Source organism: Haliotis rubra, unplaced genomic scaffold (assembly GCF_003918875.1).
Source record: "Haliotis rubra isolate DU_JTF1 unplaced genomic scaffold, ASM391887v1 Scf40, whole genome shotgun sequence".
In the NCBI taxonomy this organism is placed as follows: domain Eukaryota; kingdom Metazoa; phylum Mollusca; class Gastropoda; order Lepetellida; family Haliotidae; genus Haliotis; species Haliotis rubra.
In genome coordinates, this window is record NW_025767080.1 from 1,427,438 (window position 1) to 1,453,232 (window position 25,795).

General features: G+C 37.9%; 1 protein-coding gene across 1 annotated transcript in view; it reads left to right on the forward strand.

Annotated features, from left to right (window-relative positions):
• Positions 1-252: 252 nt before the first annotated feature.
• The window catches only part of LOC124287440 (unc-112-related protein-like), a 103,234-nt gene continuing 77,691 nt past the window's right edge, over positions 253-25,795 (forward strand). The window contains exon 1 of the mRNA XM_046723991.1: positions 253-971. Coding sequence (XP_046579947.1) covers positions 827-971 — 145 coding nt within the window. The 5' untranslated portion in view covers positions 253-826. The remainder of the gene's footprint in view (positions 972-25,795) is intronic.

Here is a 25,795-nt window from a genome sequence, read left to right on the forward strand (position 1 = left end):
CGCTGTGATTGGTCTATATTTTTCTCAGGAATGCCGTGGGATTTCCCTTAGAATATTCAGTGATTTTTCTCTAAATCAGTTGTAGTCTTCAACACACGTGTATGATTGTAAAGCACAATATACAACTTGAGGTACACCAGGTCTAGTGACTAACACCCAAAGTTAGTGCAAAGTTTATGGGTCAAACAAGGTGCGCGTTGCCGTTAATATCAGCCAATCACAATGCACCTTCCAAATCGCTCTTGGCCATTGAATGCAGATTACGCCTTTCCTAATAGGGACATGTCGAATTGAGTCAGCGGAGTTCTACTTTTCGAGGACGAGAGATCGTACTAAGTGTCAACAGTACGTAAATACACACCTATTACCGCTGTGGATGGGGGGAATTGTAGTTTACGGATTTCAGTTAGCAGTGAAGCGAAACAGTAGACTGTCGTCTGTTCGGCGGAAGCTGGATGGGATAGTTTGCACTGTGGCCGATAATAACCCGTGTTGCTCGCCTTATCTGCCTACCTCGAATCTGGAGGTGTTGTGCCCTATCGGTTTGTTGTCATAATTCGACGACTGGTGTCACGTCTGATATTGTCTCTGGCAAACACCACTTGTGTGATTTCATTTGGATTTGTTAATCATCAACGAACTACACGAGCGCAAATATTGCCTCGTTTTAGCGCGGCTTTGTGGAACCCTGTGCTCTTGTTCGGACGGATGGTAGATCTACAACCATGAGAGTTCAGCGACATGTATTCAACCCGCGCTAAAGTTTAAAATCTTTCAAGAACCCAAGATTTATTTGTGTTTCAAGATTGGATTGTAGCTAGATACAATGGCATTTATCGCAGACGCGGGGAGAGTGGACGGATCATGGGAACTCACTATCACCGTGACGGATTTGCAAGTTGAGAAAACGCTCCGTGTAAAAGGAGATCTGCACATCGGAGGGTTGATGCTAGAGCTCGTTGAGGCGCTAGGTAGGTTTCTCAGCCCACGTATAACCCTGTTTCTCTTCCTTTCCCATCGGTAGTCGCTATTCTACAACATGTGTCATATGGACGCATTTCTCACACATTTCGTGTGTGTCAGTAGTTTCAGTTTGTAAACAAAGAAATACTTTGTTCTGTTATTGCACGTGATGCAATGTTACAATCATTTATTAACTGAAATGATCAAAATCAAGTTTACAGTAGAACTAATCAAAGTTGTATAATATAATATAATATAATATAATATAATATAATATAATATAATATAATATAATATAATATAATATAATATAATATAATATAATATAATATAATATCTGTGTTGCAACTAAAAGACATATTACATGCATTGGTGCAGCTGCCATGTTGATTGACATGTGTGTACAGTATGAAATGAATGCCACCAGCTCTTCGTTAATCAACACCTGAGCCTGTGTGGTCAATCAAGCAGAAAACTCCAAAACACCTGATTTCCCAAGTGAAACAGGAGTCATTTCCAGCTTGCTAATTGGCTAGGAAATGACCATTAAATAAAAAGTAATAGATCATTTAAGTATGATCAGGTTGCAAATTGCAGTTGACAGTGGCCCATTCGTATTTGTAACACCACTGTAATTAGTGTTGTGTCATGCATTGTCCAGTAGTATTAGAAGAAGGTTAATTAAGCTTGTTGGAATGTCTATTATTGTCAATACTGGCGATGAATACAACAGTCGAGGATGACCCATATTCATGTGTGTTTACCTGCTCATTTATTGATTTCTTTATTATTTCACCCGTTGACCTGGTTTTATTGCTCTTTAGTTACAAAGGTGTTATTGTGGTTAGTACTGTTTATATCAACCATAAACATCAGCTATCTGCTGCGCATATTTGTTGTAACTATTGAACTGCAATTTTTCCATTATGATACTGACTAGAAACAAATCATTCTACCCGTATAATTTCAGTGTCAGGCATGTCAAATGCACATGCAGTTTAAATGTCCTCATGAATAATGATTTTGTTTCATGTATGTTTTATTTTCTCTGCACCAATTTCGTATCTTACATGAGCTCATTGTGGATCATTTGGACAAGTTAATGTCATACGAGATTCTAGATATCCAGCTGCTGAATTTTGTTTTATGGCTGCACTTCAAAAATATTAATTTTTGTTAATTGGGCATATCTTGTAAATGTTATTCTTGGTCCATCCGTCACAAGGCTAATACTTATCTAAAAGCTACAGTTACCACTTTATATTAGAAGCCAAGGTTTTGTAAACATTGATTGAGCCAGTAATCCCAAACACACAAAATGTCACTTGTTGTTAGTTATCGGGGTGTCCAGCATTGGCTCAATCTGTCACTGGTTATCGAAGCAAGATATAGCAGGGTGAAGGAGTCAAATCTTCAACTGAAACATTGACATTCTTCACATTCCAATGAAAGGCACTTTATGACTGTGACATAATTGTTAGGATGGTATACATTATCTTCTCTTGTAGAAACTGACAGTTGAGATCATGTGACACGCCCCTGGGGATTAACACCTGAAATGTACATTGGACACACAAGTCTCTAGATGTGTACATTTCATTGCCTCATTATAACATGGGATGGGGATACATTGTTAATCTTAGCATTTAGGCCTTATGAGATGTGGCAGTCTGACAGCTAAAGTCACAGCAACATTTGAAAGATTTAGTGCAAGAAAGAAACAATCAGGAAAATATATTTTTTAAAAACCCAGCTTTCATGTATGAAAAATGTCATGCATGAATGTCTCCTTGAAAGTTATTTGTCAGTTCTGATTTAAATTCTTTAGCCATGCTAGCTAGCAGTGTGAATTTCCTTCCATGATACTTATTTTCTTCATTTTACTTATGTCTAGTATGTTTTAAACATTATGTGAATTAAAAACAAATTACATTTTTTCATTTATTTCCACTAGTATATATTTCAAATACGATGCTAATTATTCAAATAAAAATGTAATTTGAGTAGCAGCAAGTCAATCCTAGATTGAAGGATATATGATTAGTCATTGACTGCAAATGAAAAGCATTAGTGTGCGAGGACATTATAAGTGTTTTCCTGAGAAGCATTCATGTTTCTTGAAATAACAAGCTGAGCCTAACACTGGCATAGAGGTCTCCAGCTCAGTGGGAATGTATTTGGCCTGAATGTGCTGTAGCCAGGATGAAGCCAAATGTCAGATGTATTTGTGGCCAACATTCCTCAAAGGAGTGTATCAGTGCTGTGACATTTTAATCCACAGTACTTGGACATGTATACAAGCAGTTTCGTTTAGAAGGCATTGCACACATTGAAATTTGGGATGTGATCCCACAGACAAAACACAATGCCTTGAATTCAACAAAAGGATGATATTCAGTGTTAAAAAAATTAAGCATCAAAGTCAAAAGTCCCTTGTCATAACCAAAATGTCGAATGTTAGGAATTGACTTTGATTCAAATACCAGAGGAGAAAGCCTGAGGAGCCCCAGTACCCCCTCATTTAGAACACTATGCCATGCAGAATCGTATACTATATGTTTCTTGTGAAGTATATGGGTGTAAACAAAATCACTTTGTGCCATGATACAAATATAAAGCCATGTATCCTTGTAGGGTTGTATACACACATTGTTAAAAATAATGAATGTTAGTATTTTGTGATATTTTCTCAGTTTTCAGACCAGTGCTTAATGCACTATATATTTTAACTACTTATGATTTAATTTGGTCTCTTGTCATTCTCATTGGTCATACAAATGCAGATACTGAACATGGCAGGTTTTGAGTTTTACTATTATATATTCTCACATAAAAACGAAGTGTTGAAGGTATTGTTTTACATTGTAGTTACGGATTTGAAAACAAACATACTTTCAACTAGATCAGAAGCTTTCTGTGAATGTAAATTTTTTGTCATTTTTATAAATGTCAGCATCATCTTTGCTGTTTAGGACAGCAGTTACAAACCTTGTGAATGGGTGCATTGTCCTGGCTACAAGAGGGGTCTAAAGTGTGGTATTGTGAAACCCTGATTCATGAGGTGAAAGTTCTGAAGATTTGTCAAGTGAAAGTAACAAAGCCTGCCATACTGAATTGTGTCATACAGTGACCTGCTGTTGGGATAATTATGGTGTAAACAGAACAGGTGTCTGGTTTTGTCAAAATTATGTTTTAGCTGCATGATATTTAGCATGAAAGTTTTTTAGGATGCGAATATCTCTCTTTCATGACCAGTATTGAAGTTCATTAACATTCAAGGTTAAGTTTGAAATCTAAGGTTATTTATTGAGACTCGGACACACAAACCCTCAATAGACGTAACATAAGTTTGTGTCAGCAGGCCTCGATTACAAATTTGTGGCAACAGGTTTCTTGTACTAGCTTGTATCTGGAGTTCATGATGCATGTCAGCAAAAGTGTTCAGCTTGAGATAACCCATGGTTCTATTTGGGTTGTACAATGCAAATATGTGAGACTTGCAGCAGACTCTTAACTTGTGTGATGTAATTTGATCGTAGTAAAGTCTCCAGGAGTGGAGTGTTGAAAGCAGATCCCACAGAAGTATACAAATATGGGAATGGTACCTCTTGACTTTTGACACGGACTACTTCAGAACAGGTGGACATTTGTATGTCTAGGTCACTTGCCTTGTGTGTAGCTGTTACTTTCAGATACATTAATTACTGTAGTCCCCTAGATATTTAATTCATGATTCACGGGGCATGCAACTTAATCTGCAATATGCTCTAGCCTGTGTAGTGATAATCTATGACACCCCTTAAGTTCTGCTAGCTGCTAGGATGTTCCTTAACGTTACACTTAAGTGATTGCTGTTGGTGCTGAAAGGTATACAAAAGAGTTGACCTTGTCACAAAAGATTTTAAGTCAGAGGATTAAACTTTAAACTCCAAAAGCATTCGTAATTTCTGACAGTAACCAGACATAATTTGGTTTGAAAATATTGATTTTAGAAAACTCTGGGCTAAGTTCATAGCTTGTCCAGTGGTTCTGACAGCAGATCATAATTTAAGCCATAATGATTTCTGACAGAGACTGTACCAAACGGAAATGAAGGTGAAATGAAGGAGGTGTTATTTGCCGGAGGATCAGAGAATATCCATGCCATCCTGTCTTGATGGCCGTAATGAAACCTCATCCTTTGGATCATAATGAACATGCCTGCATATCTCCTACCCCCTGCTGGCCATTTGATGGACATTTCCAGTTTACCTTACCGCAGTCGGCCCAGGAATGGGGGAATTACATTTGTGTGTTTTTCTTTGATGTGAGGGACTTGCCTCCTCAGGTCTTCTTGGCAGAGGAATGTGTATAGGTGAGGCTGCATTTGCCAAATACCTAGCGGGCAGTTCGTGGATGACCATTGCTGATGTTGCTGACCATTATGCTAAGAGTGTGCGGGCTGTTATATCAATCATTTGACTCAATGTGTTGGTTTTACCTCAGTTTGTTATTGTCAGGTCACACTGTTGTATTGTTCTAGCGCCAATACCTCTTGTTTCATCAGGCAGATGTGCTGGGATATCAGATGAAGCCTTATTAGGCTCTTAGTGTTGCAGATAACCTTTCATCTTAATTGGGCTTGAAACATTTGTTTTGGCTAGCGGATGGATAGGTTGTAAGCTAAGGTTACAAGAACAAGATGGCATTACATCATTATCAGAAGATGTTTAGGGTTCAATTTAAACATTTGTCTGAGTTGAGTCAAAAGTTGTAAGACCTGTTATTATTTAATCAAATCTTGGAATGTTACATGACTTCAACAACAGCTTGTAATGAAATGTGGACTAACTGGATTTAGCTCCTGGCGTTGACTCCAGATCTAGGAAGATCATAAGGTGTCAGTTTGGCTTATCTTTGACATCTTGATAAACTTTTGAACTTGAAAAATGCATCGAGCTGTTTCATTCTTCAAAGTACCTAGTCATGTTAATGAGAGTTGATGATGTTATCTTGCGTTTGAAGAATGACAGTTTTATTTTGGTGTTGTCTTTTATGACTGGAATTTCATTTTGCTCAAAGACAATAAAGGTTTCATCCTGGGCAACCTTAGTGGGAGGTAGATGGCAATTTTCGAGAAACATATCATTCTGTTCAAGCTTCCGAGAAACGCTTATAGGTTTTGTGTTACCGAAGCCTGTTATCTGCATTAGATTGTCTTCAGAATATTTTCGTGTGTGCAGTATTTTCGTGTGGATGATGAGGGAGCTATTTTGGTCTTTATGAGCAAAGAACGATGTGACTAAGATTGGCGGCAGAGACGTAGGTGCATGCATGGCAGCTGTTTCTGACTCACGAACTGCGTGTGCATGAAACCAGTCCGGATTAGTGATCGTATCTCCCTCGCCTGTGTGCAGGAACTACCTGAGATGTGTAGCACAGTTTACCCATGATGCACTGACGTTTGGCACCATCCCAACGTACATGTCTTTAGTTTGTCCCACTCATCTCCATCCTTGCAATCATCTTCATCAGGATGCTGGCTAAATGGAACAAACAAAACATGCATATGTTGGAGTAAATACAAAGAGTTGTATCATCCATCATCCCAAAGTTACAGTTACCAAAGTTTCTTCTGGTATGGAATATTTTCACCAGACATAGTTGATATCAGAATGACATTAAGCTAATGAAACCACAGATCCACATGTCAGCTCCCAGTTTGTGTTGCTATTTAACTTAGTGCAGCGTTCAAAATTAACTCCGGTCCTGAAATGCTTGATATTTGTTCCTATGGTATTTGAATAGCGTGATTCCCTAAAATCAATGATTTAAAGCATTGGGCATAGGACAATGCCTGCTTTTAATGCTTGATTATAACCACAATCTCCTTTGATTCCATTTTTCCAAATCGGTTTGAGATTCCTTACTTACATTAATGCAATATAACAATATTAGTGTCAGAAAATAATTTTTAAAAAGCGATGCAGGATTTAAATGACATATTTGTTTCTGGACTGTTATTGTGGATCCATTTGTGTGCACTGCCATAGAACCACCAAACCGAACTCTTGTCCTAAAGTAAGGCCTTTATCGTGCGTTATCACACTTCTGTTGAAATCTCTCTAATGGCATTTAAATACGTTAATGAGAAAGGGTATAATGTCCTGTTTCTTGTTTTCTCCTCCTTATCTGATCGGAACAAATCAAAGAGGTCATTTCACTAGCAGCTTTGCTCTCCACATAAACTCTCTCACATGCGAACTAAAGAAGTTGGTGCAAGTAATTGAATTGTATGCATAGTCACAATAAGAGTAGAAGAAAAAAGGGCGAACATTTATCCTGAATGGCATTTGATTATCAAGGCTGAACGAAATGAGCGAGTGTTTCATGGTGCATGATATTGTGGGAACAGGTTGCTATTGTTTAGGGCAGCCAGTCAGGGCAAGGCGTGTGTTAAAGTGTACAAAAGATGTGGGCTTCATGTATATCGGCTGTGTGCCTCAACTTACATGACCCTTAAAAGGAACATACTCATTTACAAGGATCATAGTTTGTTAGGTTTAATTGAGTCATTAAGTCAACAAAGTGACTTACATTAATGACACTTTAATTAGATCCATGTTTGAAAGATATATCATGGTTATGTGTAAATTGGTACTTAGAAATGCAAGGCTGAATGGTTAAAAGGGTTAAATATCTGTATAAATTTAATCTGTACAAGTTTAAGATGACTTATGAATACTTCATTATGATGAGCAATTATCAAAAAGGGTTTTACCCAAATGTCATAATAATATATAGCATGTATGTGTGCTTTATGTAGTCTGTCATGCAGACCCTGAAACAAATATATCCTAGACAGCCCATACAAGTCTGGAACATGTGGCAAGTACTGATTTCCACAGTTCGAAGAAAGTGTGTGGGCTCCTTTTCATTATATTTCATGATTATAATTTAGGAACTGTTTTTTTTCTGTAAAATATGTTCATTTCAGAGACTAGTTGTTAGTCCATGCTTATTACTCAGTAGTAGTATGTGAATTAATACCAGGATTTTGGAAGAGTATGTGTCTAAAAGTGACATAAAAAACTCTTTCTGACACTTCATTTTCTGTGGCTGTATATGGCAGGAACCTAATGAAAGGTGTTAGTTGTGTAGAAGCACATGGATTATGTCGAAGCTAACGCAGAATATTCCTCACACAAGGAATGTCCCCATGAACTACCTCTACTAACCTACACATCACCACGGAGCTCATTGTTCTCTCTGTGTCAGATTATCTATATTTGTTTAATTGTCCCCGTTGAATAACAATCAAAACAGTACTATTGTTAGAACATTGACGGAAGAGCTTAACTTCAGAAACACTTGTTGGTTTAAGTCAACATGGAATCGAATGAGATTTAGTTGTGTGTGTTTGTTTTGAATCACTGGCTTCTATGTGATTGTGATACGAACGTTATACAATCTAATGAACATAATATTTTTGTTGGTTCTTAAATGCTTGTAAATGTTTCGTCCTTCGGCTCTGAGGGAAATGAATCGAAATTTTAAGTCAATCCTCATAATGACACTTGGAAATTTTCAACATTCCTTTTGGTGAAGTCATGCAGGTTTACAGTCTTAAGAACATTCGGTTAACAGTGTAGGCCCTGTTTGGAGTAGTTTTCAGGAAGGCAGTGTTTCTGCCAAGTGAAGATATGGGCAACTAAGTATGGGGGTGAGAAGATCTCATGTCCGTTATGACGAGAACCGACAGGAATGTTGAGTGATCTGCTGGACAGATGTTACACAACCAGTACCATTGTTGAATGCTAACTCCATTACATGTTCAGCATCGATCAGGTTACATAGTTTTATGTCTGCCAGTATTTATTTTCACATTATGCAGTAGACCTACGTGAGCTCAGATCATGCTGCTTTTGTGTTTCACCTCTTATGAGTGAGTGACCCTTTAAATGTTACATCTGGGAGATATAAATTTTGCTAATGCATCTGATCTTGGCCCCATTGGAAATTTCAAAATGGAATTCAATCTTTCTTCCTTTAGGATATTCGCTTCAGAATGACGATCCAACAAAAAACCCATTTCTCTTTAAAAGTTATTGCTTTATGGTATGTAGCAATCCCTTAGGAACATTTTATCAGTGGATGCAGACTAGGCATTACCTTAGACTTCCTATGTAGTGGACACAGACTGGCCATTACCTCCTCCTCCTTGTATAGTCTACATAGACTGGCCATTACCTCATCCTCCCTGTGAAGTGGACAAAGACTAGCCATTATCTTACCTTCCAGAATTGCTGGCTAAAGACAAGCCAGTATCTCCAGTATTGCATCAACACCACTAACAGCAACAGCTGTTGTATTTCTGCCGACCTTGTTCTCTCCATCATTCATATATGGGACATATTTGCTTTCCTTTATGATTGTATGAAAAATATTGCTCAGTATGAACACATGAAGTAGATTTCATGCAACAATGAAACCAAAATGGAAAGAAAATATACAATCTGATGTGGGAAAATTAAATGGTAAATCATGGAAATTGTTTAATAGTTATCCTGGTTTTTCCAAAAGATATATTCCACAAAGAATTCAGATTCAAGCCTCATACAAGTCACTGTCCTTTTATCTGAGAACCACTTGCTCCTAGCAATTGATTTATGATCGTCTCGTGTAATGGTGCAGTCTTTTAAATGGCCATTTGACTTTCATAGCCTGTTAGAAGAGATGTATTAGAGAGGAGACTCCATCGATGGGATGAGTGCGGTTCAGCAGCCAACTAGGACAGTATATGGACAGCTTTGAAGATATTCACCATCCACCAGCTCGAGTTTGAACCCAGCGGTCATAAGATGGGCAGATAGCCCATCAGCCGTATCTGTTCATCAGCAGTGGCATTATAGGATTATCATACAATTGTAGGACTTTGTACCAAATTTGTTCACTGATCCTGCATTTGCAAAGACAGAGACTTGTGGGCAATAAATTGTTGTCAATTCTTTCCCTGTCTTCCATTTGAATGGTGGTGACAATTACAGATACTGATATTAGAGGAGATTGTTATTGCACCTGCTAGTAGGACAATGGACATGAGGGATTTTGTTTTTCAGCAGTAATCTTGAAGGGATCTTCTTGGAACAGAGGATGGTGATTCAGTGATCAGAAAAATGAAAAATAATTGCTGTACTGTTAATTTAATTTAGCTGGAATATTGCTGAGTGCGGCGTAAAACTAGACTCACTCACTCATTAATTTCTTTACTGACTACAGTGACTAGTCACTGGGGGAACAATTCTCTTCTGATGGTGGGTATTGATCAAGTGTGAAGCTTTGGGGTATGGGCCATGATCAACACATTGTCTAACCAGTAAGTCACCATTAGCATTATAAGTACCATCTTTTGATCTGTAAAACTGACATAATGTCTATCACATAGATTATCTTAAATATTGTTTATGTATATCAAAGACATTGAATGTTTAGAAATCAAGTGAAATGTTGAACTTTTTATATTGAAAACCATTAAATCCAGTCTCATATTGTGTGAGTTGAAGAAATCAGTGGGACATGATCATCTGCCAGCCATGTCTGTTGTTGATGGGGAACGTGAGCTTGTACTAACACCACAAAGGTGAAATGCATGTCTGCCGGTATGGTGGCCACTTACTCTGAAACTCTGTAGGAGTGGAATCGGGTGTCAAGTTCTAGCATCCCTGCAATGAAGCTTATTTGGAGTCTTCTGAACATTATCAGTTTATCGTATAAAGAGGACTCTGATTAGTGCAGTATAGTGTAGCCCTTAGCTCTGTATTTGAATAGAGGAGTCTTGGGACAAAACATCCCACTTTCAGCTGAATAAATATCTTATATTCATGACATGAGTGACCTACGACCTCGTGCTTGACCTGTGACCTTGAGGATGGGTCATCTTGACATTGATGAAAAAATGGTAGTTTTGAATTATGTTTGATAAGTGAGATTATTAAATTTCACCGTCCCACTTGTTGCATCATGCGGACGCCTCTGGAGCGCCATATATGCTTTGTGAAGCTATCGATTCCTCATTTGTTGCTTCAGCTGCTTGGACTTTCCGAGACATTTTTGTTCCCTGAGTAGGATGGGAAGTTAGGATGGAAACTTTTGGACTGTTGCTCTTTCAGTGATTCGGAAAGAGCCAGTGTGTAATGTTGGCATGTCTGGCTCAGTGAAACAAATTAATTACCAGCTGATTTTTTTGGGATGATTGCAAAGCTGCTTGAGGAAATGACGATGAGGATTGCAAGGTTTAGGACTTAATCATGGAAAAAGCCAGGAATCTTTAACTTGGCATGAAATTAGATTTGATGAAGTCAATCTGAGTCAGTACAGCATTTGAATCATGTTATACAATTCTGAACCTGGATACTTGTAAATGTGAGAGGAACTCATTAATACCAATACAGACCATCAGTGAACTCGGGTGATATTTCAAGTAAGGATTTAGCTGGTCTGGATGCAGAAGATTTCTTTCCTGAAAGGGGGTGGTGGGGTAGCCTTGTGGTTAAAGTGTTGGCTTGTAACGCCAAAGATCCGGGTTCGATTCACCATATGGGTACAGTATGTGAAGCCCATTTCTGGTGTCCCCCGCTGTGATATTGCTGCAATGTTGCTAAAAGCATCATAAAACCAAAACTCACTCACTCACTCTTTCCTGAACAGAAGATTGAAAGACATGAAACCAACAGTGTTCTTGCCTCAAAATAAAAGCGACCAACTGAAAACCCTTTCCATAATCATGAAAAGTCTATGCTGAAACGAATCATTTGGTTTAAACGGAAATGTTTTCCCCGTCGTTAAATGATGTATATGCTATCACCATACACATACATTATACACTCTAGACTGGTGACTGTACCATTCAGCATGTCAAACAGACACTTAGCAAGTCTTTTATCTCGCATTCTTGATCATGTTTTTATCTTTTTTTCTAACACAGGGGACTTTATTTGAATATTAACTGTCAATAACTGCCAGGTCCCTTCCCTACTGAAGACTCACAGCTGGTGTAGTCAGACACGGAACGTCACGGAACACAGTGTTGTGGAAGAGAAGAATACGATGTTCCGGCACAGCCAGGCACTTAAACCTGTACATTGTTCTAGCCTATCCTTTGATCCGAATCCTATTTCAGCTTCACATTAATTTGGTCCCGGGGTGGGTGGGGTCGAAACATGGGTGGTGGTCGCCAATAGTTGTGTTATTTGCTTGGCACTTGTTCAATTTATTTCATTACAGTTAGTTGGCAATTAGGCCTATTCAAGTTGAGCTGCCCCTGCTTTAGTAGGGCTTAAAGGTGGAGATAGTAAGAGGGTAATGGTCTGGATTGTTTGATTTGGGTGGCATAGCAGACCAACCTTTATTTTGGTGGTTTGACATGGGAACCTGTGTAGAGTAGAAGCAGTACTACAAGTAGACTGAAATTAATTCATGACTAAATGGATTCAGCTCATTTGTACTTCACAACATAGTTTTTCAGATATCAAGATATTTTTAAATATGTTTGTAAGAGATTCTAAATATTCCATCATGTATAAACCTGACATTATGTTATGGTTGAACTGTGTTTTTGTACAGTTACCATTGAATTTAATAGTCCTGCGGAGAATTTAACTGAAACCAGTAGAGATAATACATGTAATGATGGGCAAGTCTTGTTAGCCATATTCCTGGAAACAGCAATTGAGAAAACAGCCTAAAGGTTTATTACATTATAAAAGATAACAGAGACCATTTGTAAGTCTGTGGAGTTGACTTACATGTCAGGAAATGGGTCAGAATAAGGAAAGGTGCTGCTATGGAAATAGTAAGTCTGAGTCCAGTAATGGATAAAGGTGGAAGGTATTGACCATTGTCTGAATCAGAAACTCTTGATAACATGGGGAAATAGGTCAAGAATAAAGAGTGTTTGGGTCAGGGGGAGGGGAGAGGGCAGGGCATGGTTGATGGACCACACCTGGTGGGTGTGCAGACAACAATAGGGGTGGAATAGTGGGCAGGGAACTCCACTATAAACGGTTCAGAGACACAAGATGGGTGCAGTAGCTCTTGGTGTTGGTGTAATTGTGTTATCTTATACTGTGATTATATATTTAGATGTGACTGAGCACTATACAGGTTTTACCTTAGGGCTCTCAGATTAAGAAATGCTAATTTAACAGACCAAGATTAGATCCAACATATTTGAAGTAAGATATTGAAATCTTTTATGATCTTTGGGGCTTAAGTATGTATGATTGTGACAGTTTTCCAAGGTAGACCCAGCAGTTTTATAGCCTATGGCTTTAGACCAGTGGGTAAAGGCATATCCGCTTTGATGACAGTGTTGTATTTTGAGTTTGGAATACTAAGAATGTGAATTTAGAGTAGCTTGGTTTAGCCAAAATGAATAAATTCAACCTATAGCCTCAGGTGCCACACAGAGACTAGTGTTAAGTGTTTAGTTATGTAAATATAACAACTAGCCAACCTTGACAGAGTATGAAATGCTAACCTATTTCCTCTTTTTCCAAGTGTATAATCTAACAACAATACAGGCTCACAAATTTGAGGTCAAAGTGACCTTTTGACCTTGCATCCATTCAAGCATAACAATCTTGGTGGGTGTAACATTCTATTTGAGGATAAACCTTGAGTTTAAGGTATCTGGTCATTTTTTGCCATTCAGTGGCCAGTCATGTGATTATTTCACCTTGACCTTCAGTTTATAAATGAAACCAATTATCCGAGCAGCGTGACCCAGAAGGATAAGAAGATAAGCTCCCCTTTGAACAATGTTTGATGGGTCAGCTGAAGGACTTAGACTGGTCAGTGCTCTAATCCACTTAGAAATGTAAATACACTCCTAAAATTTAATCAGCGAGCGATCTTAAAGAAGCTTGACTGAGAAGCATCAGTTTGCTTGTATTTGAAACATTCCACAGATAGTCCTTTGTTGTCTTGATAACTCCTGAAACAGATAATGGTGGTATTGTACCATTAGCTTAGTGTAGTCAATAGAGTTATAGGATTGATAACTTGGCTGAAAAGAGACAAATAGACCTAAAATTGTTTAAATCAGGATTCTAATCGTAACTCAAGAAAGTCATGTCACATTCAATATGCCATTGCCATTTTCTCTTTTAAGTTTCAACTCCTGAAAATATTCATTGTGAGAAATTAATGGGGTCCTTTTGAAGCTCATAGCTGAAGGAATCTGAATCAAAAGACAGCCTTTAAAATTACAGTTGTTATGTCAACCTCTCCCTTTCAAAATTCCTGCCTCATTTATTATGTAGATGTGTAGAAGTTTGTTTGACCTGTTAAAGAACCAGGGTTTCAAACAAGTACTGACAAGAGAATGAGAGTGAATATATCTCAGATCTACATCTGTAACAGGTTACCAAAAGCATTCATTTGGTTAAATAACTTGTATAGACTCTTGTATCACATGTACCATATATATTGGTTATCACCCCCTGCTGTGCCGATGTAAGGCATGTCACATGACCTGCGTCAGCTGTTAGCACCAATGAACAGTAGACTGTAGAGGAAACAAAATGCATCAATCACCCTGCCCATATTGATTATTGATGTGAAGGGTATTTTGGACCTCGAAAAGGCCCTTTACACCCACTTGCAGCTTGAACTGGCGATACAACTGCCCATTTCATGCCCACTGAATGTACATTCCAAGCTTCTTTCATTATACTAAAGTCTACAATTGACCTAGACTTTTGATTGATTGAGAGGACTGACAGGCATTTGCCAAATGTTTAATCATTCCAAAACTGTTTCATACTTGATACGAATTGTGAGGTTTTCTGGATATTGAATAATATTTTTGAAATTTAAATGTGTTCTCAGAAGTTCACATAACATGATGCAAACCTCGTCATTTTGGTTTTTGATTCACAGGCTGATGCACTAATGATCTTCATAATCTGATTATTTGGTCAAACGTAGTTTTGCACATTCATTGTTGGCCATCAATGAAACGAGGATCGTGTTGAAATGGTGACTTGTGTTTTTAAGGTCGATCTGATGAGTAATTGACATATTTAGTGTCATGTGATGCTTTTCGTGTCTCATTACATTTGAAAGTCTTAGGTCAACTCTAACCCAAAGCCCAAAGCCAAGATATTCTTAAATTACCCTTGTTCTTGGAACTAGCAACTTTAGCAAATAGAAATCCATATATGAACTTAAAATCTCCTGCAGCTGATGTCAAGTGACAAGGTCAGTCAAGTAGATTCAAGTGTTTACTGACACAGACTGTTGACGTGTCAGTTTATGAGGTCTGAATTCACATGCATTGCTTATGAAAAGGGTTTATCATGAGAATTTTCAATGCACTATGTACAAACATATATTTATGCAGTTAATTAACATAGCAGTCATACAGTGTCCTGCGATGGAGAAGTTTTCCTGTTGCTCTTTTCCTCAACAAATGATTATATTGTCACAATGGTGATTCTGTTGACTCAGTTTTAGAATACTTCCGTAATGTCATACATGTGTGTCATTACTGGTATAATAGTAATTGTGCTATTGTCTTGATTGTTAAAATAGTTTCCAGAAAAATGTAAGTGTAAACAGCTATTCTAAGCAATCAGACGAATATATCACTGGTCAAATAACATCACTAATTAATACGAGACAAATGAGAGTGTTTATAGGGGCATATAGTTGTAAAGGAAACTCCCAGGACTCCATTTATGGATATAAATTTCAGAAAATGAATCTTGCTGGAACTAAATATTTCAAGTTGAGAGCATTTAGAACATGCTCTTTTTTGGCCCATTTGGATCCTGAATCCTGCTCTGCGAACATCATCCCCAGGAGAAGTAAGTTAAATGAGTTAGGTTCTACCACTGTGGACACAAGCAGAATGATGTTACTAATGCAGTGTTCTTTATACAAAGTACCAACCCTTCTGGGTTATACAGATCGCTAGCAACCTATGTTTGGTCTGAGGGGTGGCTTAATGGAATGGGTGGTCAGGTTCCGTGACTTGGTTCATGGCAGGTCATCATATCCCAACAGCACAGTGTTCACGAATGGTGTTTCAAAGTAACAGGACATTGGGTCCTGCAAGTTTCAGATGTCTGTCTGACCCATTGGAAATTCACAGGACCCATAGAATGAAATTAAACACACATTTCAGATTGAACATTTCTTATAATTGGCATTGAAATTATTAACAACATAAGATTTATAAACAGCAAACAAGTGTCACAGGTCACATATAACAACTTCAGTCAAAGTCATTGTGAAATACACAGTCAGACACTGGGGCCGGCGGTTTTAGACTTCTTTCGGACCGTTGGCGAATCTGCCGGGTTTGTCAGAGGGTCAGACGCTATTCATGAACACTGCAGCATGGGTCAGTGTTCTCAATATCAGTCACTGGCTTGTGTGGTCATGCCAGGAATATTCACAGGTCTATATCATATAGGTGGTATATTGCTAGGTGTAGCTTTAAACAATAAACATATATACACACTCTTAGTATGGACATAGAAGGAAGTCATGTTATCTGTCTTATGAGGTGAAGCATGCTGCTGGAACCAGTAAGTTGAGGTTATCATTCAATCTGGCAGCAGCAGCTGCACTTTACAGTGACCAGTGGCCAGGGAAGTAGCTTGTACCACCTCTTCCTGTTTGGGAGTTGGGCTTATCAAGGCAACAGGAAACAGGCAAGGTGGATCTCTGTGTCGGAGGATGTGCACTGTAGATTATCACAGTCATAGCTGTGGGAGATATGTAGTGTGCTTCTTGTTTATAACATTCTCAGTGTAAAATAATGATAAAACTGTATACATAAACAATTCTGGAAGGCATAAATCTATCTCTTCCAGTGAGGAACAGGTTTTCATTTTGTCCTTGCATAAATCATGTGTTCGAGGATCTTCCCAAGTAAATTTCTAGTAGGTTGGTTATCATTGAAACAGTGAAAGATTAAGTACTTATGTTGTACATGATGAGAAGAAATTTGAGAACAGCAGTGCTACAAAATTTAACTATGTCATGAAATTATCCAAGATAGGACACAGCCAAGGGACAGCTGAATCTTTTCATTTTGACATCATGGTTTTAACATTGCTTTTTCTGTGAGTTTCTGAGAGGACTTTTCTTAAACACTTTAGTTCTGTTGAATAAACTAGTGGCCCTTACTTAATTTGTTGACAGTGTCTTAACATCAGATCATTTCCTTGGAGGAAAATATGTTGCTTTGAAAAAAAAAGATGTTTTTAGCAAAAATTATTATTCTTGAAACCGCCCATTTTCCCACCTTCCCAGAGAGAACAGAGACTGCCATTGTGGTATGGTTGTCGCAGCCTTCAATTTGGAGTGGAAGTCCATATGTAACTCTCACATCAGGAGTTAGCATAACTGGGAATTTCTGCCTCATAAATGTCCAATTATGAGCGTCTGACTGACTTGGCTTAAGAAATTGACATGCACCCTGATACAAATGTCGGCTCAACTTGCTGCTTAAGATTTCCGTGGATCATCATTATGCAGGGTGCTTCCGTGCAAGTCATCATTCATCCATCTCAGTGGGGCTCACCTTTCTTGACAGTGAACGTTTCCGTGTTGCAAACTGTTATGAACTCAATTTACCATTCATCATTTTATACAAGGATTTGGAAATTGTAGATTTTGAAGAAACCATGATTACAGTCCCTGTAGAATAATTTTACATGCACTGTGGATTTGTTGACATGGTAATGATGATTAATGATGATGATAACGGTCTCGACAAGGAAGAAATAAAGTAACATTCGAAGAAGTTTTTTTTGAGAAAAATGATTCCATTTTGTGACATTCATGAACCACTATCTCTAGGATATTGTGTGAGGCTTTTTTCAGTTCTTCCTTTTGAGATTCCTATTTCAAACTGATTGTTGTGCTGATTGTGTAAAGATAGATTTAAATTATGTGAACTTATTAAACGTACCATGTGTTTTACACTTCCTTATTCACAGGCATTTTACTGGATTGTGTGACCAAGCTTGTTGACAGCATGACATTGTAGCCCTATGATGTGGATCATTGCTTATGGTAGATACTAATGACTTGTTTACAGGTGGCTGTCATATGGCAGGGTCATTGTTTGTTTGGTTGTTAGGCAAAAGACAAATACTTACTTGTGTGGTGGGTGCTATGTGCTACACATGTCATCGGTTCCCAATTGCGCAGATCGATGCTCATGCTGTTGATCACTGGATTGTCTGGTCCAGACTCGATTATTTACAGACCGCCGCCATATAGCTGGGATATTGCTGAGTGCGGCATAAAACTAAACTCACTCACGCTACGTGCTTACCCTTTCCACAAACACCTGGTGTCAGATCTGAAGTTCAATCATCCATTCATATATTTTTCATTACTATTTTGCTTATATGCCTCATGGAATCAGTTTTGGAAGGTATTCAAGACTGTTTATTCTCTGACTTTCAGTGGTGCTGTGGTCAGCCTGATGAAATAAGAAATGTTTTTGTAATAGACACCTGGTGTCCAGATGGTTTCTACTGCTGACATAAAAATAAACTCATTAATTATGCAAACTCCTATCTGCAATATTAGCCATCATCACTTCCCAGACCCTGTACAACAAGTTGAGACCAATTTGTGGCACTGAATGTATAGTGGGACTTTTTAAATAACTAATGAGTTTTATCAGTACTTATCAACCTTAAGAGCCTGTAGTACTCTGTTTGTTCCTCCTGGGATGAAATAAAAGGGTCATTTGGCTGTCTGGACATTGGTCACACAGTCTGGACTCTCCAACTTGCTGTCAGTATCACACACTAATGATGAATTATAGGGAGAAGTTAAGATACAGGGAACATGCTCTCATTTGACCCCGGTTAATTAGTTCAAGATCAGAGAGAGGTTGTTCGGTTCATATCTTTAATACTTTATGAGATCTAAAGATATTTAGTGTTATGTAATCAGTACTCTAGGTGAAAAATCCTCTTTTTCGGTTGACAACAGCATAATAAATGTATCTGTCCTTGCTTGCACTTGTTGATGATGGATGATCGCCAGAGATAGACTTGTCGGGATAAGATTGATTGAAGTAGCTTTTTATCATTAATAAAATATTTAAGTGCATATCAGCTTAGATAATTTGTTTTTGCAAAATGTCTTTTAATAATTAACTAAAACAAAGGCTGATAGAGTAATTGTTTTCTTGGGGAATAGTTGTCGGAATTTGTAATGTATGATTAAACCAGCTTTGATGTGAGACAGTTTTATGTAAGAATGTGCTATTTGGTGATAACAGAATTACGTCTTATCTTGCTCTGCATGATAAATGCAGTGATGGTGTTTGTTCAGTAGTTTAAATGTTTGTAATATCAGATTGACGTAACACACAGGAGGAGTTTGAAATCGATTGTTAAATACTCCTTAGATAGATTGTTACACCCTGTGATTTTGTCAGTATTTGTGAGGGTACTGTTAATGTGTTTCATGGCTACTTAGATATTAATTCCGGACTTTGTGAAAGGTTATGTCAATAAATGCAGGTCAAGGGTAAAGTCCCCTATCAGTTAATGTTGAAAAAATATTTGTTCTGGGTGTTTATGTATGTGCTCTTTTGTTATAAGAGGTTAGATTCTGAACAAAAAGAGCTGGTAATTAGACGCATAGTCCAAATTAAGTGTACAGTAGTTCATTGTGAGTTTCATTTTCTACAACTTCTAGATTTTTGGGTGATTATTCTTGTGTATGAAGCATTTTGTTTGGTAACATCAATATTCAAGCTAGTAGTCTGTAAATAATACCCACATGGGTGCAATGTGTGAAGCCCATTACTGGTGTCCCTGCCGTGATATTGCTGGAACATTGTTAAAAGTGGTGTTAAACATAACTCACTCACTCACTGTAAATAATATACAGTTGTGACTACACAGAGATTGACATTTTGAGTATCTACCCATGCTCATATACTTGATCCATTTAGTCGCATAGTTTCTAAACCTAAATCCCCACAGATTTATCCACTTAAATATAATGTTCCCGTGTCATCCTGGTGGAAACACCACGAATCAGCTTCCCAGGTTTGCTTGTACCCAAAAAGGTAATCAAACCAGGGTCTTCAGTGCGATGACTAAATCCCTTACCCCATGGCTACCTCACTGGCCCTTCTTGTAATGGACCTGCCATGTTTTCTTGCATCACGACTGTTCTATCATGTCTCAGGGCCTGTCTTGTTTCATTTTGACAACTGAAGCTCATTAAATAATTGTATCAGAATAATAAATTGTGATTCATAAAGATTTTCTTATGTGAATGATGAATAGATGAAATATAAAAAACCCAAAACATGATTCATCTCCAAGTTGGTGGTTATGAGAAATGTTTTCCAAATGCGGTGTAATGTATGTGTATAATGAAGGATATGAATGTATATGATTATCTGTGGAATAGATGTTTGTGGCAGATGCTACCAGAGATAACACGTGCAATCAGCCCTTGTTGTGTCGGAGTGTAAGATGCTTAGCTGTGTGCATGATGCTGCCATGTTGTGTAAGGGACCTGATGTTTGGAGCATACCACGTCTGATGAACAACATCTGTGACAGATGGACTCAGAAAGTCACGGTAACCTAAGTCAAGCAGTACTGGCATTCTCAACCATCAGGAATAACTCCAATATAGTACTGATTGTTTTACACTATGGGTTAGGTTAGGATCGTTTTAGGTCATGATGAATCTAGTTATTATTATTTTGTACAGGAACAGTATTAAAAGAAACCTCATGGAAAAAGAACATGATTTTCTATGATTTCTAAAATGTGTTTTCATAGGTAACAAAAAAAATCCTTTTTGTTTAATTTGCAGGTTGCATTGTTTGTCTTTTAGTCCCTGTGCCAGATTATTTTCTGTTCTGCCTAGCCTGTACTGTAATGCCGCCATGTAGCTGGAATATTGCTAAGTGCGGCGTAAAACTCAACTCACTCACTCACTGTACTGTAATGGTTTATAATTTCCACAGGTTCAAGGTCTGAATCTGTCATCTCACTTGGATTCCTGTTCAGTTTCAGTGTAATAGCTTGTTACATTTGTTTCATGATAGCACCTCATTTCTTGAAAAATCACAAATATTAGATTACTCAAATAAGCCTTGCCTTGTCACCCCAGATGGGAAAGAATCAAGGCCTAGCCTCTAATTGGAGCAATCATCCGGTATTGTCCAGGGCAAAAAGTAGACAGAAGTTACTGAAGGCCCATGTTCTTTATAGGGGAAATATGGTATATGTTTTTTGCTGTGAAGGTATGGTGTAACACTTGGTTTGGTCATGACTCCTAGATCACCTTCATAGTGCAGCCCAGCACAAATCTCTCGCAGGAATGTGCAGAATGTCCAACTTGAGAATAGGCAGACAATTTAATGCAGCACATCTGGTTTTATTCACTCTTCCAAAAACAATACAAGTATCGAGTTTGGGATTTTTTGGGTCATATGGCTATTGCTGTCAACTGGTGCGGGTTTACTGCATTGTAAAAACTTGTGTTCCTCATATTTATGGCATCCATTTCATGATCCAGGGTATAGGCTGTTGGGTTGTGTGGCCGATGATGCACGGCACCCAACTGTGGTGAGATGTAAAACTGGGAGAAATAAAACTGTGCACCCTTAGGTATAATTTCCCTTGTGCAGCTCTAGGTTACAATTGCATCCCATTCTTGTAAGAAAGGACAGGGCAATTGGGTGGTGAGACTCACTGATTGGGTTGAAACCTGTCATCTTATCCCAACTGTAGTGGATCGATGCTGATAATGTGTTGATAAACTGTCTGGTCCCATTTTAATTACACTACCATGATACAGATGAATACTGGTGATTGATGTTAAGACAAAGAAAACATATGTGTAATTTAAGTTATTGTGTAGTATTCTTGAAGCCTCTGTGTTTAACATGACAATATGACGATGCCGCATGCATGATGAAACTGCAAAGCAGCCAAATTTACTTTGAACCAGATATAACAGTAGGGACCAAGGTTGGCATAGGTCACCAAGCTTCTTCTCAAAGATGACTAAATTTGTCAGGATATCACAGTTTCGGTGGTTTTGTTTTGTGGGTCCTCGAGTTCTTTTACTGTAGAATTTTAATCAGAGGACCCCCTTAGTTTAATGTTTGAATTAGCAATACTACAAGGGTCCTTGTCTTTCATCATTAATGCTGGTAACAAGTACTATGAGTAGTATGTTGTACTTCTATGTTTGCATGTTATTACTTCTTGGCGTCAAGGTCATACTTCCAGTGGAGTTGTCCCAAGGAACATTTTCTTGGAAGATGGGTTGATGGTCAGCGATGACCTGGTTGTTTGCATGGCATCATAACATAAAAGGCAGCACCCACTGTTCCATTCAGGATACAGCACACACACGTACTGGAGGATACAATGGGCTAGAGATATAGCACTGTCTCAGAGGGAACTCGAACAGAGCTGACTTCTTTGAAGGCTTCTGAGCTGGACAGCCAGCATGTTATTGATCCTGGATATCTCTTCTGATGAATTATGATCTTATGTTTGATAGTGCTGCCATGTTTATTGAGAACCATTCAGGGAAATGTTACTGGACTGGTTCATATTGCTCCTCACGATCAACTGTTGCTGGTCCTAGCAATTGTGGATGAAGGTTGTCCGATCAGCAGCATGATCGATACAGAACGACCGCATATGATTTGATTACTTATATAATCTTGTTACAGTCCCAAGTGGGAAGTCATGTCATTGATTTTTTCCAAAGTTTGTAATCTTATTGTAAATTGGACTTTCGGTATTTTCTTTGGGAAATTAAATTATTGTGTGGAATATTTTCATATGGAAATGAAATTAACCGTCAAAATGTTGCTTAATTTTACATTCATGTGTAATGCAGTGGAAAAAAGACTGTTGGTTTAATTCATGAGGTTATGTTTGATACATTGAACAGATGCTGCTGAGTGAGTTAAGTAAGATTCAATTAAAATCAACAAAGCGTGCAACTTTAGGCATGTGTCTGAATCCCAAGTCTAGTAAAAGTCTGTCAAAGTCTGTTTACTTTTGTTTTGGATAATGTTTGTCCAGGATGTGGACCTTTGTTCATGCTAGTGACCACTGGTATGGAGACCAAGAAATATACTGAGGGAAACAAATAAGAGATCACATGAAAGGACAAGTGTTCCTTTATTTTTTTCAAAGGTTTCTTCACAAGCTTTGTATTGCATAGCTTGTGAAGAAACCTGGAAAACAATAAGGGAACACATGCTTTCATGTCATCCTTTATTTTTTTCCCTCAGTATATTTACAGGTTGCAGTGATAAAAAAAGAATGTAATTGTATATGCATAAAATAACATTGAGTCACTCACTTTCTGTTAAGAGTTTGTTTAAGGATAAAGATTTTGGCGTATTAAAACCTTTCACAGAAAACTAAAAGAATTATTCCTACTATTATTCCTACAGCCCCAGTTCTTTGGAACTATTCCCCTTAAACTCTGTTGCATCGACAACGTCTCATCCTTCCGAACTCACTTAAAAACCTTCCATTTCTCTGGAGTTTCTCTACCCTAGATTTGTTTAGCTCCGTTGAACAGCTGTAAGCTGGAAAGCAGGCACGTTATAAATGCATTAAAAAAAAATGTATGATTATTATTTTACAGAATATGGATATTGATTGACTGTCATTTTTGAAAACATGTCAACTGAGCCAGTTTAAAATTGCAATGATATGTCATTTTCAATAAGCATTTCCGGAGATGGTTTAGAAGCTATTTGTGATTGCTGGTTATGTAGCCCCCTTAATCCCTTGTGGCAAAGGAGCAACTGAAAATGAATCTTGTCAAGACATTGAACTCGATAATGACCACAAACGACCTGTAGCTAGTTGGCAGCCATTGATCTATAAGCAAATCAGTGGATCGAACCTGACGGGAATTGCTAATGTCTTTTGATTTAGCATTATTGGCTTAAGTAGCGTCTTACAAACGTCAGTTTATGTGGCCAGGCGTCTCAGTTCGGCAAATTGACGATTATACATGAAGCAAACCGGATTGATTGGTTGTAGAGACTGTGGAGTAAAGTGCTTGATTTCCGTGTTGGTATTAGTGTGCTGAAGCTATTGGTTAGGTAAGGCCCAGGTACTGTCGGTACTCAAGAACATTTATTAGTCGTCAATTTGTTTCTCAATCCAGTCTTGTGTCACAATGCGATCATAGTGAGACTCTTGTAATTTTGTGTTAAGGTACGTGGCATTTAACAGCTCACCTCAGACAAGTTCTAAGGATTTTTCACCTGAAGATTAATAGTTGCAGAACTTGAATTTGGTCTTGATTCTAGTTGTGGCAGGGTGTCAGCTATGTCTGTTTCATGTGTTTGAAATAAAGATCCAAGTAAGGTCATGTGCATATTGTATTATTCAAATTAGGCAGACTTATGGTCCTTTGATTAACTACTGCAGCTAAAACCCTTAGGAAAATTCCAGGATATGTACATCAGTACGAAGAAGTAATTTCTCATTTCTTGTATTGAACTTAATGTTATATTAGATTGAAAAATGTTAGTTTTAAACTGTGATTGATGGTTTTGTTGAAGTTTGATTGCATATACTTTAGGTTTGTTGTAAAAGAATGAACATTTGGATGTAAACATGACAAGGAGTATTCCTCTGAGAAGTACCCCCGTCATTGGTGATGTTGTTATCTATAATAATATTCCTTGTCAAGAGGAAATGGTTACATTCAGAAATGTGTCTTATCGTTTATAGTTGTCATGATGGGGAACATTAAACTCTGAGCATTAATGCATCTTCAGTTTGCTTCAAGTATTTTATCAGAATGAATATTCATATCATATGCCTCATCAAATGAGAAACAAAATGGCCTATTTTATGATGATTTGGAACATCCACGCCCAGCTGTATGTCTGCTGGAGTTCTGCAAATGTTACACTGCCGTCTGGCTGCTTGTGATTAGACTGAAACATTAGATGTGTGTTACGTCTGCTTCAACTGGGATTACGTCTGCTGCTTCCTTTGTCAGAAAATGGTGGGATATTCTGGGGAAGTAGGAGTCAATGTTGGCCAAACTCAGGAACTACATAATAAGACTCAAAACTCAGCCAGACAATCAGTTGTGGAGTCAGAAAGTATCGTATGAGATGATGATTTGAAGATACTGTTATTACATATGGCGCCAGTTTGTGTGTTGAATACCCAAGAACTGAAGAATGGATTTGAATGGATTGTTTTGGTATTTGTATAGATGAATTTAAAATGTTCTTGAATATTGCTGACTTGAACATATGATGTTGATCCTTTCTAGAGTTAACGAAGTCAGATTTAGCAGTAGTTTTGTTTGAGTACTCCCTCTGTATTGACACATGTCAGGGATGGTTTCAAGTGTAGGCCCAATCAAACTTGCCTGGTCAGGGCAACCTTGTCAGCCTCTCGGCAGGCCTACCTACAACTGTACCAGAAAAGATTTAACAAATAGACATGTGTACTATGCTCAGAGGACTCTTGTCAGGGATGGAGTTGGGTAACTTTGGAGACATTTAGACATTTGTTAATATTTGGGAACCTTTTGGTCCGTGTGTAAACTGGAATGACTTTTGATTAGCAGGCATTTGGGATAGCACTGGGACATGATGTGGTGTAACATATTTTTCTTACCACATGGTGACAAAGATAACTTTTTACACTGGAATATTGCTTGATAAACATTAGTTTTATATTGCTGTTTGATATACACACACACAGATAAGCAATATATATCACAAATTAAATAAATATTTGGGTATACATGTAAAAAGATATGAAATAGTT